The sequence below is a fragment of the Haliotis rufescens genome, unplaced genomic scaffold (genome assembly GCF_023055435.1).
Source record: "Haliotis rufescens isolate VD_foot unplaced genomic scaffold, xgHalRufe1.0.p SCAF_4, whole genome shotgun sequence".
NCBI classification, from domain to species: Eukaryota; Metazoa; Mollusca; class Gastropoda; order Lepetellida; family Haliotidae; genus Haliotis; species Haliotis rufescens.
The window spans coordinates 16,341,148-16,357,364 of NW_025964112.1; the positions used below are offsets into that span (position 1 = coordinate 16,341,148).

General features: G+C 40.2%; 1 protein-coding gene across 13 annotated transcripts in view; it reads left to right on the plus strand.

Annotated features, from left to right (window-relative positions):
- The window catches only part of LOC124140526 (innexin unc-9-like), a 211,003-nt gene extending 195,075 nt beyond the window's left edge, over positions 1-15,928 (plus strand). For 9 of the 13 annotated variants that reach the window (XM_046508154.2, XM_046508155.2, XM_046508156.2 and 6 more), the window contains one exon: positions 9,769-15,928. In XM_046508154.2, coding sequence (XP_046364110.1) covers positions 9,770-10,984 — 1,215 coding nt within the window. In that variant the 5' untranslated portion in view covers position 9,769 and the 3' untranslated portion in view covers positions 10,985-15,928. Of the gene's footprint in view, positions 1-1,757; positions 2,083-6,404; positions 7,281-9,768 lie in introns of those variants that run through there. The other 4 variants (XM_048381822.1, XM_046508153.2, XM_048381823.1 and 1 more) reach the window with 4 other exon arrangements.
- Positions 15,929-16,217: the final 289 nt, after the last annotated feature.

A 16,217-nucleotide genomic window follows, 5' to 3' on the forward strand; every position in this document is an offset into this window, starting at 1 on the left:
CCAGTAATCACAACAACCACTGGGCTTGAGATCGTGAAGATGGCATATGTTCAGCGTTAGGTAGACGGGTCTTCGTAAGCTGAATAAGTTACCAGTGTTGTGTATTTACCTAACCTTTTGACGTGGGCATTACATCCCATTGTATAATGGCTCCGGTGTGCTATTGTGTTGGGCGTGAAAATGTAGGGGTGCCTGGTTGTAGCGAGGGTCGCGTGTTGGGGATCAGGACAGATAGACATTTGTAACTGGGGTTAAACTGTTTTTTGACTGGACTTAATGCATCGCTTGGTAAAGGTCTCTGATGTGTTCCTTGAGGAAGATGCTCAATCATGCTGAGACTTGAAGAATAGATTCAGCTGGCCTTGTGACAGGTCGTAATGTATGGTGTATTTTGGAGTGCGTGTATGAAGGGTCGAGGCTGAGGTGGTGGTGGTGCGTGTGTGTGTGTGTTGAGGGGTAAGGGGTGGGGTGTGTGTGTGTGTGTGTGTGGGGGGGGGGGGGGGGGGGGGGGGGGGGCGAGGGTAAGATCGTATTAGGCACGGGTTGCCCAGGGGTCTGAAGAGATGCAGAATTGTGTCATTTTCAGCAGTGGGTCGGTCAGTAACACAATATGCCGGGAAGCATATTCCAAATTGTTGGCATAAGTAGGAAAACGAACCGGTGCCAGAATGTGTGTTATGTGTGTACGCACGCACCCAGCTCTTACCAAACCAATCCATCGGACGTTCAAAAAAGAGTATAAAGAATTATTTTCCTCGCCTCCAATATGGATATTTTTATTATTTTTATGCAATATAATCATACCATATTTAATTTAAATGAAATTCAAATATTTACTGCGAAAATGAATACATCGAAATTGATAGAATGATATTTAATCGCTTTGTAAGTTACCATGGTATGGTGTAGCTCGGTTGGTAGTATGGTCTCTCGTTATTCATTATAATCTAGTTCGATTCTAGTGGGTTCACAAGGTGAATGATATATATGTATAGCTGCAATATTGCAGATCCCTATCCACATATTCCTTTTTCTCCAACAGCTGAAATCGTTTAACTGAGTCATGAATTAATCATATAACAGTCAGGTCAATTGTATCAATCACTTTCGTCGTTTTCGAACATACGTCTTGTGAATTTTGAAGTGAGGGTGAGAGGGTGGGTGTTGAATCATTTACTATATGATCGCGTGACACATTTTTATTTTCTGTTTCTAATGCGACCCTAGATATTGGTCAGTAATTAAAGTGCTTTGCCGCCTCCACAGATTTCCTTGAGGATATGGATCTCATTCATCTCGGCATCTGTCCTTATCACTCTTTTCGCTTGCGTGGTTTTCACCTTATAAGGTGGCGTCGACCGTCGTTATCAGCGTGGCCTGGGCGATGTGGTCAACACGTTGAAGAGCGATTTTATCACATGTTGAGATTATCTGAAATATAAGCCAAGTGTTTGTGTTTATTTACTGGGACAACGGTTCCAGTGTTTCCCCGGTGTTGGGTGTGTCAGTGATATGGTCTAACTTCCTACGTAGTGTTGTTTACGAATGACGTCATGGAATGGGAAAAAAGGTCTCACCCAAGAGACGTTGCGTCTCGGCACCAGCAAGCACCGTATAGCGTTTACTAAGACCGACATGCAGCGCGCTGGGATATACAGTGTAAGTCTTCCTACCCCGAAAAAAACATCTGCCTGGAATGAACTCTTTGCTAAATCTGGATCCCCAATTCTGGTTGCTAGGCGACCGCCGTTAGGTATCTGGCGAAGCAGGCGGCTGTCCGATATCCGAAGTATAGTGGCATCGGGCTTATTGTTTCCCATATGCAAATGTACGAATGAGCCAGTACACACACTCCACACACCCCAAAGTCCGAGGGTGGAGGGGGGTGCGTAATGGGCCCGAGGGGTCGGGGTAACGATGGTAGCAGCTAAGAAGTACTTAACCGTTTGGAAAAAAGTATCTTCAGTGGAGTTTTGTTCAACGTCATCTGTGTAGGTGCTGGAAGTATATGTGTGTGCCGCCATAATCGCATGTTCGCATACCCTGGGTCTTTCTCCATGGCTTGCAAGTCTCCATCCATAGGTAATATCTCCGCTTTTTTTCTACAACTTGTCATTTGACCTGTCTGAGTTCGCAACACTGTGTATAGATTGTAGATGTATTGCTTCGGAAGTTTTGTATTACATAATAACGGGCACAAGATGTACATTTATGGATACATCTATGACTACCTGTTCACGTCACAATCACGTCACATTTCACTTTCTCATGACATGACTGTTCATAATTTTAAATCACAAAATGATTTTTCAGTATACTCGTATATTGGTAGCCCTAATTAGGTTTCGTATTCCAGTACACATCTTGACACGCGATCACACCATATCGATATTACTAAACTTAGTAATCCTTTTTCCAGTACTAATTTTTGCGACAATGACACCTTTTTAGTCTTTGCGTTTTAATACATTTCCGTATTATAAACATCAAGGGCGTCGGGTTACCTCCATGCCATTCCAATAGTCTGAAATACACTCTTCATGCAATAACAAACATTGGTGTTCGTTTCGTTCCCCAATGACGTCTTATATGTTAATTATCTTGCTTGCCTATGTAAATGGCACCATAGCAAGTGTACATTCAAGTGCTTAATAGGATATAGATTGATACGCTGACAATTTGACAAATGGCTTTGTTATTTATTACCTGCATTACGCATAGCGTTGTAGAGAAGTCAAGCACAAGCAAATAATCACGTCGATTCGTTCAAAAACAGGATGAATAATTGACCCTAATTACGAACAAGATTATTGAAGCAGAAATCTGATTGTCCTCTGCACATGACGTTATCGGCCTGAGTTTACGATTATGATCATTGCCCCGTCATTGATGTCAAATTAACAACTTGTTGCAAACCTTTCTGTGCTCGCTCTGTTGTATGACGGCATGTTTACATCTCCTTTACCTTGAGGCCGATCCGTGAGCTTTATTGACTGCAGTTAATCCGCCAGTTGACCCTACTCAGTGTCACTGTTGTATTATAACGGAGTGGATGCGTCACTGAGGGGACCGCCTCCGAGGTCTAGTGGTAGAGCGTCCGCCCGGAGAGCGGAAGGTCCGGGGTTCGATCCCCGACCGTTTCATACCAAAAGACGTTAAAAGATGGTACTTGTTGTTACCATGTCTGGCGCTCGGCATTAAGGGGCTAACACAAGGACTGGTCGGCTCGGAGTCAGTATACTGTGTCTGAGTGGGGTATTCATGTTAAACTGCGGCATGATATCTCAGTGAGCTAGCACTATAAATCGGCATCAGTCCGGACTAGTACAAGCAGCCACACAAACGCACACACGTACATGCACGTCGCTATATAAGCGGACGCGACGTTACACCCCATTTCACCTCACCTTCACCTCACGTCACTGAGGGTTGATTTTTTAGTGTTTGAAAGTGAGTGAGGGGTATAATTTAAACAGTTATTATAGCGTGCGGACAGTTGATGCGAAATGAGTTAACGTCGCGCCTTCAAGACTATTGCATTTATATAGGTGAGGTGAGGTGAAATTGGGTTTAACGTCGCGTCCAAGATTATTGCACTTATATAGCGACGTGCATGCACGTGTATGTGTGTGTGTGGCTGCTTGTACTAGTCCGGACTGATGCCGATTTAAAGTACTAGCTCACTGAGATACCATGCCGCAGTTTAACATGAATACCCCACTCAGACACAGTATACTGACTCCGAGCCGACCAGTCCTTGTTTTGGCCCCTTAATGCCGAGCGCCAGACAGGGTAACAACAAGTACAATCTTTTAACGTCTTTTGTATGACGCGGCCCGGGATCGAACCCTGGACCTTCCGCTCTCCGGGCGGACGCTCTACCACTAGACCTCGGAGGCGGTCGCATTTATATAGTGTCGTGCAGGGTGCGGGAGTGTGTGTGCGTTTGTGTGGCTTCTTGTTCTGTCCGGACTTATGCCGGTTTTACAGTGTCAGCCAGATGAGATACCATACTGCAGTTTAACCTTGATACCCCACTCAGTCCTTGTTTTATCTCCCTAATGACGAGAGACAGACAGGGTGACATCAAGTACCAGATGTAAACGTCTTTTTGTATGACGTGGCCAGGGGATCGAAACACCGACCTTCGCCTCTCCGGGTAGACACTATCCACTAAACCACATCGGTGTTAGGTCGTGTCAGCTTACATTGGGCGGAAACTCCATAGTGACACAGGTCGTAGGCAAAGAACACTTCAATTAAACCCATGGGTATAACAGTCAAAGGGTCGCCATCGAGACGAATCTTCGAAACCAGGTGCCATGACATGGCAAAGGGACGCAACTCCTGTCAGCGAGTTGCTCCACCTAAGACCATTGGGTCTCCGTGGCCCTGGTTCATCAAGAGAACCCATCGATACTCATTAAGACTGTGGTATTGTCGTTGTTAGGTCAGTTAAATGACACGTTAATAATGCCATACTGCTATTATAGTTGTATTATTAATGTCATTGCATTATCAATAACCAAGGGCTTTGAAATTGATATGATTGGAAAAGTGTCAATCGCCAGTGACCAGGCTCATCATTGGTTTAATTGTGGAATACGTCTATTCCAACAAAAAACGTGTACATAATTGATAACACTATTGTCCCGGTTTACCTTAATTACGATAATGTCAGGTACACCGACATAATTCTTTTCTTAATAACACCGTTCATGATACGTGTCAGGTTGGTGCCAATATCAATGTGCCATTCCAAATATCATCACGTTCGCATCAATAAATATGAGAACCTTTCTGGGCGGGGATTACATTTTCGCATTTTCTTAATGTTTTTCACTTAAATCCATTTTGATGACGAGAATAAATGATTGATATGCCGTTTAATTTATAATTGGCATGTCTCTCCATCGTCTCGACAAATATCCTATTTTTACGGCACAGTTTCGATCACAAAGTCATAGTAGGACCGGCAGACAATACGACACCAGTATACAAACAAAAGGCAATACAATAGAAATATAAGGCCACCTTAACACTCCCATTATATAAACTCTTAGTTTAAAATAATAAGTGCGTTTTTAATGCGCCAAATTCCATTCAGCAAGTGAGTGCTCATGGCACTACATTATTAATAGTTAATTAATATTACTTCTATTCAGTGTTTTCAACACAGTAACCCCGAGGATGCAAGCGATGTACGACAGTCCTTTGTCATAAAATCAATTCCTTGGAAATATATTCAACTGTCCTGTCCCCTCGATTCGTGTTTTGTAATTTATTTGCATTGCTTTATTGCAGTCGTTGCACGTGCAACGTTCAGATAGGACGTAATTAGGACATTAAATGGCGGTCCTTGTTTAGTGCCTAATGTTCTGGGTTGTTTTGTGGTGTCCCAAGAGAACCATATTAGTTTTCTTTGGACCAGGCAAAGGATGTTGTCTTTAAATATACGCGTTTTGGAAGAGTCGGTTTCACATGAGATGAGATTTCGTAAAAGACTGCTTGAACGGAGATATCGGTATTCGTAAATAGATCACTGACGAATGATGGCAAATCTGCGGTAAGATTAGTTTGTGATGTGGTAATAATGTTTCACCTTGCAAGTTCCGTTTGGGTAGATATACATAAAACATCTTGTCAAAATAATCTTAAAACTCAAGTACGAAATTTCAAATTCAGGCAGATTAATGAACAAAAACGGAAAAACGATTATCCAGTGTTAAGTAAGTATGGTTTTTCACCTGTTTTAGCAATATTCCAGCAACATCACGGCAGAGGACACGTGACAATGGGATTCAAACATTGTGGGGAATCGAACCCGGGTCTTCGGCGTAACAAGCGAACGCTTTAATTACTTGGCTCTCCCACCGCCCCTGATTCTGTGTTGAAAAGGATAGGAATTATGTTTAACGTTAAAACGAAACAACAAAGTTCTATATTCTCATGACCAGAGATGTACCACCCAAGATGTACTTCTTACAGAACACCTGATATTACTGCAGTATACCCAAATGATTGAGTGGATATTGTTTGACGCCGCAAAAATATTCCAGGTATATGACAGCGGGCTGTACATAATCTATCAAAGGAACAGGGATGTAAACTGACAACAGTTATTTGACACACCAGCACGTTTGAAACATTGCATGCATGCGCATACACAGACATGCATTTGCCTGCAAACTCCAAGCCCACCTCTCCTATGACACATCCATTAGTCTGGCATGCTGACCTATCCTGGTACTGACCTATCCTGATACTCTGTCTCTTCCCCTATACCCCCTCCCCCATTCCCCCATCTCTGTCTGCATGCTTCACTTCATCACGTGACTTCACGATAACCATCTGTCCGTGTGTCGTTACATTTAAGCACTGTTGAACTGGAATCCTTAGTGCTCAGTGCCTTGTTACCATTGTGGCCCCTGCAAGAAAGCGTGGGATATAATGGATACAAAATCCCTTGTTGTGTTTGAGGAATCCGTGGTTGTAATGAGAAGTTGTGGCATCGAAATATGGAAATAACGCGAACCTTATGTTGACGTTTCCATGCACTGCATCCATGGTTGTAGAAACGTCGGGTGATGTACATGAAATGTTAGCGAACGTCTCCCTCTGAGCTCCTGGCACAGTCACAGCCGTGAGCAATCCTTTATGCTGATTTCAAAATATTGACGTTTTAATGCGTGACTGTGCTGTTGAGTTAACGCCATTGAATCGCGAACAATGTGATAACAAGCTTTATCAATCATGATCTTTTGCGCGGCTTTCTTTACTGATCGAAAAAGGCAGAAAAAGCTCTACTCATACATACACCGAATCAGCGTGTATTGAAATAACTATGTGGCATTTGAGTGGCTTCTTTATCAGCGAGCGATGAGCATAAATCCCTTCCCTTATCTCGCGTTCAGTCCTTCAAACCGTGAGTCAGATCAGTCTCAATATTTCACTTTCCACACGTGGGTGAATATAAAGAAAGCACTACAATTAATACGGAACATATTACTCAGCATGAAGCCACAGTTTCGGATCCGTTTTTTACATTCCGCAGTTTCGCACTCTAGCATCTCCCCGCGTCCATATTGCCTTGTGTGAGAGCCTAGCTATGGGGCTGTATGTAAACTTGGTGGATTTTGAAATATTAAGAAACGGATTGCGGCACGAGGTAACTTTAACCGATAGTTTCTGGATGAGAACTTTTGTTGTGTATAGGATGCTTTAAATTGAATCATGATTTTGGGAATACAAAGTTTCGCATCAGCTTTTCTTTGTAAAGGGTAAGTGTCAACACACACATCGTTTGCTGTTCCTTCTTTTTCTCGTTCCTACTTTTGTATTTGTTGTTTCTGTTTTAACGTTCATGGTATTCTGTAATAGTTTTGACTTAATCTACTAGATGCATGGTATATTATTTATTTATCATAAAAGGATTTTGTTTCTTGTTAATTGTTGGTAGTAATTCATTTAAATCATAGCATGTTAGTGAATCGTTAACAATGATATGATTTGTTTACTCAATATTTAACCTCAGTTCAATACGCTGCTCGGAAAATGTTTGCTAAATTTGTAGAACACGCCCAGCTGTAGCTACTTAGCTCGCATAGTTTATGCATATTAATCACTCTTCATACCTTCCTTGTATGGTGTACCAACGATGATGCCACACACCCTATCCCAGTTGCTCCATTCATCACACCTACGTTATTCATTGACCAGGCCCCTCACGTGTATTATAGGAAACGTATTAGTAATATTCCGTTTGTTATCGCGGATTGCGCCATGCTCCACTCCCGTGGCGATGAGTCATCTCCTCGCTAAACCTCTTGGTACGGACATGCATGGGGATCCTCCTCGTTACCTCATACCTCGCAATAGAAAGCCTTCAGCTACCGTCGACCGACTCCATGAGGCTGTTCTCCAGCTTGGGAAATAGTTTTCACGCGTGTTCTAAAGTTTCGCCTCCGGTAAAAACACCTCGAAGGTATAAGCGCCTTATCGAGATTTGTCTTTAAAGTAAGATACGATCTCGTGTTTTATATATAAACACACTACAATTTTGAAATTATCAGAGTCGTTTCTATTGGCTTTCGTTTTTCTGGTGTGAGTTCCACAACATGTGAAGTGTTCAGGTTCTCGATAACTTCCTCCGAACGTGTTTCATTCGGATTATTACTTGTTCGATATTCATATATCATTCTTCTCATTCCCTGATCATCCCTCTAACAGTTACGATTTTCACATATTTCGTCCTTAAAGAAGTAGATCTTACACAAAGATCAGATTCTATGTAGTGGTTCTCTTTATCACCCAACCTAATGTCAGTTACCATATGAAAGCAATAATGCTATTTGTACCTGCCACGAGAGGCTCCAAACACCCTATACGTTTACAATAGCAAAGGGCATAAGGCATGATCTTTCTCCTCGCACGGGACCTCAGAAGATGGTATTTGAACACCCCGAGGACTCTGCATAGGTCTCTGCTATGTGAAGCACCTGTTTGCTAGATAACCCTATCTGACTTGTCTTAGTTCGTTATTATTTTAGCTCAGAGCGCTCCAAACAACTGAGTTAGTCAATGATTCTCGCCTGTGATTGTCGGTTTGGAGCGAATACTCTATCCAATAACTGTCACAATCGATCAGTGTTTCTCTGATACTCACGTGGTAACTGTTGAGAAACTCGGTTTGTTTTGTCCGATTGTTACCGAACGTCATTACTCATTGCTTTAAAATCTTCAGAAATATGGAAAGGTTTGGCAAAATAAGTTATATATGAACCGTGGGACTCTTTAATGCAATTACCTTTGTCTTGATTGCGTTGTGTTTGTCATGTTATTCCAAAGTGGATTTGCCGCTACGAGTATCTCGCGTCCTTAATACATGTTTTGCTGCATTTATTTTTGATTGAACAATCTATTCGTCAATAAAAAAGATGTTTTAAGCTTCCTTGAACAAATCATGTGGTCAGAACGTTATAAGAACTCAGACACCGTAACAGAACCATGGTCTGGAAAAGAATGTATGGAAATATCTCATAACCGCAAGCATACGCCAAAGGTTAAAATAGATATCTGACCTATTTAGTGACCTGTATATATGAAGCTAAATCATAGACTAAACACCTGCCCGCGAAACTGTTTTGCCTCCCCGTATATAACCGCAAGATTATTTACCACACGGGAAAACACTGTCAATATTTCCTACCGAGAATGAACTCCAGATGTTTGGTACCTTATTGTTGACATAAATATCGCAAGTCGCTTCCCCGTTTGTATCACTCTTAGTATTCACTATTTTGCCATTCAACTTTTACATGTGTTCCCCGATACCGAACACACGTTGTCAATGGCAACGAGTGGAATGACCGTGCTGATAATTTTGGATTCGATACAATCACAAACGACGTCGAGTTGAGTTATGTCTGGTGTCATGCTCCTGACTGGACGCATGCCAGGGTATGTCCATTTGACGTCAAACTACGAAAACACGTACCGCGTACCAATCCTACAAGACGATACGCGCGCGCTTACATACCATGTCGAGTACAGTATATAAATATGTACATGCGTGTAATACGATGTGACACATATCCAGATATGTGTCAGTGTAAGTCTTCAAATTTGTTCAAAATAAATGTAACTGACTTAAGCTATGTGTAGTCTTAATATGTTGTATGCATTTATGATGTGTTTAATGCAAATACTGTGATGACTATTACTATATAAAAGACACAGTATTTTAACGTATTCTCATCTTTGTTACAGGATGGACAGTATTATTGGGTCTGTAGGACGAGTTGCCAACGTAAAAGTTCGCAATGATGACGATCTGATTGACCGAGTGAACCATCTTTATACAACAGGAATACTCATAATCTTCACAGTGGTCGTCAGTGCTCGACAGTACGTAGGCGACCCAATCAGGTGCTGGTGTCCGGCCCAGTTCACAGGGGCTCATGTCGACTACGCGAACAACATCTGCTGGATCTCCAATACATATTACATCCCCATGAATGAAGTCATCCCAGTTGAGCATCACAAGCGAACAGAAAAAGAGCTCACCTACTACCAGTGGGTACCAGTTGTGCTCCTCATCCAAGCACTCATGTTCTACATCCCATGTATTATATGGAGACTCCTCAATGGTCAGTCTGGCATCAACGTTGACAGGATTGTAGGTCTGGCCAGTGACGCCCAGTATGAGAGTCCGGAGATCAGGATAAGGACTATAAAATACGTGGTGAGGCATATTGACAGGTGTTTGGACAACCAGAGGGAGAGTAGGCATACGTGTTGTGTACAACTGAGACACATCCTGTCGGCTAAGTTGTCTCTTCTTTGTGGTAAGCGGTACGGGAACTATCTGGTAGCTGTGTACCTGTTCATGAAGGTGATGTACATATCCAACGCAATTGGTCAGTTGTTCATGCTGAATGAATTCTTGTCCACAGAATATAATATTTATGGATTCCAGGTTCTTCAGGACCTCATCGTTGGTGATGAGTGGACGGCATCGCACCGATTTCCACGAGTGACAATGTGTGACTTTGACATTAGACAGATGCAGAATATCCATCGTCACTCCGTCCAATGTGTGCTGCCTATCAACTTATTTAATGAGAAAATCTACATCTTCATGTGGTTTTGGTTGGTGTTTGTATCAATACTTACTTGTTACAGTTTTGTCTCTTGGCTGTGGCATATGGTGTTTCCAACGTCACGGATGCAGTATGTGAAAAAGTTTTTAAAAATCATGGACCGATTAGGAACAGGTCCTGATAAAAAGCTAGCTAACAGATTCACTATCGAATACCTTCGACATGACGGTGTTTTTACACTTCGCCTCATAGGCAAAAACTCGAGTGATATTGTTGTAGCGGAGATCGTTTCTGGACTTTGGGACATGTACAGAAGCAAAAAGTCTATACAGATTCGTAACACTACCGGAAATGGCCATGATATGGAAGGGGAAGATGTGTAAGCGCCAGAACCGACGGATATATTGCATTAGTACCTTGTGTACTCAACAGTGCCAAGACACGATGGTCTGCTGTCCGTGCGCGTATTAGATGACCAGGTCATGGCGCTTCCGATGGACGATGGACGACCGATGATTGTCGGACGATGAACCCCATGAAAGGCTTACAGACTGGCTTTGGCGCATTTAAGCGCTAGGTGACCATGTAAGATCGGCTGTAGTCCTCTGACCATAGTTTCGGCTGAAGCCATGTAGTTTAGGGAAATGTGCTCTCATTCGTGATTTTCTATGCGTTTGTACTCGCGACAGACATAATAATGTAGTCAGGTCGATATGTTAGTCTGAATTTCATTAATGACATTTTATTGTGATTCGGTACACATACGTAGTGTATATGTGATAGGATAAGAAAATATTATTTTATTTTATTAAATCCAAAGTATACTTAACTATATTCAGTGCAGACTTCACGTGATGAATGACGTACTAACGAATGTAATGTTGTTAACTTGGTTTTCTAAAGTAACGCTTATTTTGTAAGAGTATTTACCTTAATCAAAGTTGTTACGTACTGGAGTAATCCTTCATTAAAAAAGGGAGTGTGGAGTATTCAGTAATAAACAAATTTTCGTGTTTTTTTTGTAACAACCTATCAGCAGCATTGCTATCATATATATAAAATGATATACAGTTTTATAGATGCATATCATTAATTTGCTCGAAAAAATATGTTTCGTTCGTATTTTCAGATTGTGATATCCCCGTATGTGATCTATTGTTGTTGGTTGCTATGGTTACAAAGAATTGCTCTGATTGGCTGTTACGGGAAGTAACGGGTTAAATTCTGGTTGTGTCGATATCCAAATGAGCCCGGCTTTTGCCGATGAGAGGGTTGTGATAGTTGTTACCTCACCAACTTCTGCTCACTTAGTATGGAACTATCCTATACTGACTTGTATATAGCAGTATATTTAATATATTTATGACCACAACAAATCAATACTTGTCCGTCGGATGTTTTGTAAAATTAATGAGTGATTGGGGTTTCAAGCTGCTTTGAACAGCATTTTAGTAGAAGAAAGGCGTTTCAGTTTTACATGAACCCAAAATGAGTCATGTCCTGGACGTTTACAACTTTGGTGACACAAAATACACCGCACAAGCAATAAGTATCCCAGAATAGATTCAAAGCGAATGTAAGATTCGTATCCCCAAGGAGCTAAGGGGCGTAACTCTGCACGGCAATATGCAATGCGTTAAACATCTTGACCAACCATGACTTGTGTAAAGGGAATATAAATATACCCTCAAATTGGTACTTTGTAAAGGTATTCATATTTGTTTTTGTTTTTTTGGATATAAGTATACAAAACATCGAGTGACTGACAGCTAACATATTAATTCACAGAGGCAATATATATTACTTAGCATGTGTAGACGTTTGAATTCGCTTTTTGTTCTTCCGTTTAACGTAGCATCGATTCATTTCTAGTAGATATGTGTTTTACACGAAGATAATTAATTAGTCTTCATTCAATCGTCACCCAGACTCCGACGCCAAATGAATTGGTATGTTGTGGTCTATTGCTAGTTTATACAAATGTAGATTTCATTGGGCGTGGTTCGCTTTGTTTGAACATATATCTTATTTGCTATTTATTTCCGTTTAGTAGCAATGCACAACTTGTGCTATAGATTGAGTTTATATTTTCGTACATACGTTACAAAGCTAGTTTTGTCATATATTGCAGCTTTATTATTAACTTTCTTTAAGATTTGCGTTTTTCGTTTTGTTAACTATGTTGAGGTTTTTTATTGAATATACAAATCATGAATGACAGCACATTGCCCTTGTAGATACCAGAGAGTGTTATGAACACAATAATTGACGAATACTACTAACCATGCGATATTTGAGACGTCAGATCTCTTCCGTGACAGTACCATTCCGAAACACTGTAATGACTGCTATTGCCTATAGTGTTTGGTTAGTCCTTGGTCGGGCCAGAATCTTCACACATTGTAACTGTTACACACTAAATCTTCTGCACACTATTTTTGTAACATCTGCTAATTACAAAAGCATTGTCTTTGCTTTGTAATATCATAGACTTGCAGCGTCCGTTCATTCCCACCTACAGGAGTTCGAGCCCTGGTTCGGATGAGCTTGTGTACTCGCGGTTCGGTCTGATGGCACAAGAAGTTCAGAGTGGTCAGAAAATGTGATTGAAGATTTTGAACTCGACTTTTAGTGTTTTCTTGCAATGGGACATGGTCGTTGGTTTGTGTTCAGATTTTTCACTTTTCAGCTAAGCTGAACATGGTGCTGTTTACATATACAAGCACTAGAGTATTACTATATAAATTTAACATATTTTTGCAAGATCTCGGATAATGGAGACTAGATCAATTAGCCTCGGTAGTTGTGGCCCAATAGTTAGATAGTGATTTGTGTTCATACACGACTATGCGTGTTTCAATCAGTCACCATTCTCATAACAGAGTCTCATAACATTGTGGATTTCCAAAATTCCGTTTATTTGGAAACTAGTCATTCTACCCTGTTATTGCCGTAGACAGTTAATATCTGTGTCTGATGTCACTCAGTATGTTCATTAGAATGTAAGTACAAGATTGTGCTGAACAAAGTATCAGTATGTATACATGTTATCTAGATCGATTTTCAAGAACTTGGTTTGTGATATGTACAAGATTATCACTCTTCACTGCTGCCATTCATGTTTTGAAACTATAAACGTTTGTGTATACAAAATTGTTGATTTGTAAAATCGTCAACTATATTGTCAACAACAAGTATCATTGTAAACACTTTTTCGTTTTGATATGAATTTGGAAATGCTGATAACGAGTATTGAGACGCTTTTATGGTAAGAGTGGTTGAATTTCCATTTTTTCATTGTAATTATTTTCATTTAATTCCAAATTTTGATGTGATTTTCTCCTGAACATGCACGTGCAATGTTTTTTATTGGCCTTGAAATAACTTCATTTCATTTCCTGTTTCAATCACCCATTGTATCTCTGCCCGAATATTGATCCCATTGTTTTCTATAGAGTATGTTATATATACTTACTAAATTCCCTTTGAATGTTAAACATCTAAGGCTGTTATAGATGCAATATCTTTGTTTTTTACTAATTTATTCAGCAGTTAACATTCTTTTTTTTCTCTTATCGTGTACATTTTGCATTATTTTTTCATAGCTGCCTAACATGTAGCACATCGACATTTGCTTCATTCATTTACTAGTTTATTGCTTAAATGACATCCAACATTGCTGTCGTTTTTTTCTGATTTGTCCCGAAATACGTGTTACCTACTAAATAACATTGACAAGTTATAGCCGCCGATCGACAACCTTGAACTGTGAGAACTTATTGTATTATTTGTTGCTGATATAAAGCAAAATCATACCTGCAATATTTATGCAAGAACATAACACAAACTAACTTGTTCTCAAAAGCAGGTATCTTTGTGAACACACTTGTGTTGCTGTGGAGAAATCCTGCTGATTTGATTGTGGATACCGTTTTGGCACCAATGGGAATGGGTTTGATATACATTTAGATAATTGGTTATGATGCTTTTCAGAACCCGTTGGCACGAAACCATTGATATTATGGATTTTAAAAAGTTCAAATGTAAATATTGGTTTCGTGGGAAATGATAAAACGAGTAACATAAAAGTAAATTACCTTGAAATGTTATGATAGGCGTTTTGGACTATGCAAACTTAAGCAACTATGATAAAAACTTGCAACTGCGGTTAACAGTTCAAGGTTGATTCATGGCGCTCGTGACAAAGTCTTCCGTTCCCAGCGGTCAAATATGCGTCACTGTGTGTTCTGTTTCCTTCCTCTCTGCAAATGTTGTGTAGAATCGTACCAAAGACCTAGAAGGTTCAACGTCCTAACATTATAACTGACCAGGTTGAATTCCTTGGAGGTAGGCGAACACGTAATAGACATACGTGTTTCTTGTTAATCTAAATATTTCGATCGATATTAATGGGTCATTTGGGTTCCGACAAATGTTCAGATACAATCAGAAATAATGTTCGAATTTATAAACTGGCACGCATGTTCTTGGGAAGCATCTCCCGTATGGTTCGCCTGAATATGAACCATTTTTGACATTTGCTTACCAACATAATTACCCTTCTGAATATAGCGTTATCGCCATCATCTATACCGATATAGCTATTTATCGCTAGTGCTGTTGGACGCTTGCCATTTGGCGAGGAATGACCGGACTGCCAGAAAATGAACCTCCATATAAGTGCCTTCCATCTCTACACAACTATGCATGAACTCGCCAATGTTACTGCTTTGTTGTTATTTATTTGTTTATTGTCATTAGTTAGCACTGCTATGCAACTCGAGAAGACCTTTCAGCAATCGGCTGTGATACAAAGTTTGGTTAAATTAATTGAACATATGATCTACAGTAGGTAGCGAGTATCTTGTCGTTGTTTAAACATTATGGTTTGTAATTTATGCATTTAATATAGTTTATTTAATATGTTTTACTATGTACAAAAGATTTGTAAATTTCATTACCGTTTTCATTAAATTATTTCCAATTATATGCCAAAAAGTGCAATATCCTTGAAAGTCAATCCTTTGAGACCCGCTGTTACTCACCTGATTAAAATAATATCAAACAGTTCTAGTCACGCTGTTTCGCATGGACAGTCTCATAATGACACTGGTGGTGTTTTTGTTTTTGAGACAATCAAATGAATTTTCTACCAAGAAAATATTTTTATGATCTTCCAAACTGCACACGCCGTATTCAGGTGAGCTAATAGCATTGCGCATGCGTGTGTTTGATATCATTATCAGTCAACTATCAAGTGTGTGGGCCAGACGAGGTACATTGCATCTTGTTAAAACGACATATAATAAACATTTTTAAATTTCAAATTGACTTTCTTTTTAATAATGATCATCGATCAACGTTTAATTATATATTCCCTGATCCATGCCTCGTGTACCGTGTGTTTGGAAAAGAACGCCAACATTATTCATTTTGAGAACCGCCGTGATTTGGCTGAAATATTGCTTAAAAACGGTATAAAACACTTATCAATCACGACATCTGGAGAGTGTCTGCGTTCAGAATAAAGCATCTTTGATTTGGTGTGATACAGACCCGATTCAGTGGACGAGACGAGTGAAATTTATGTGCCCTGGTATGAAGCAATTGGTCATA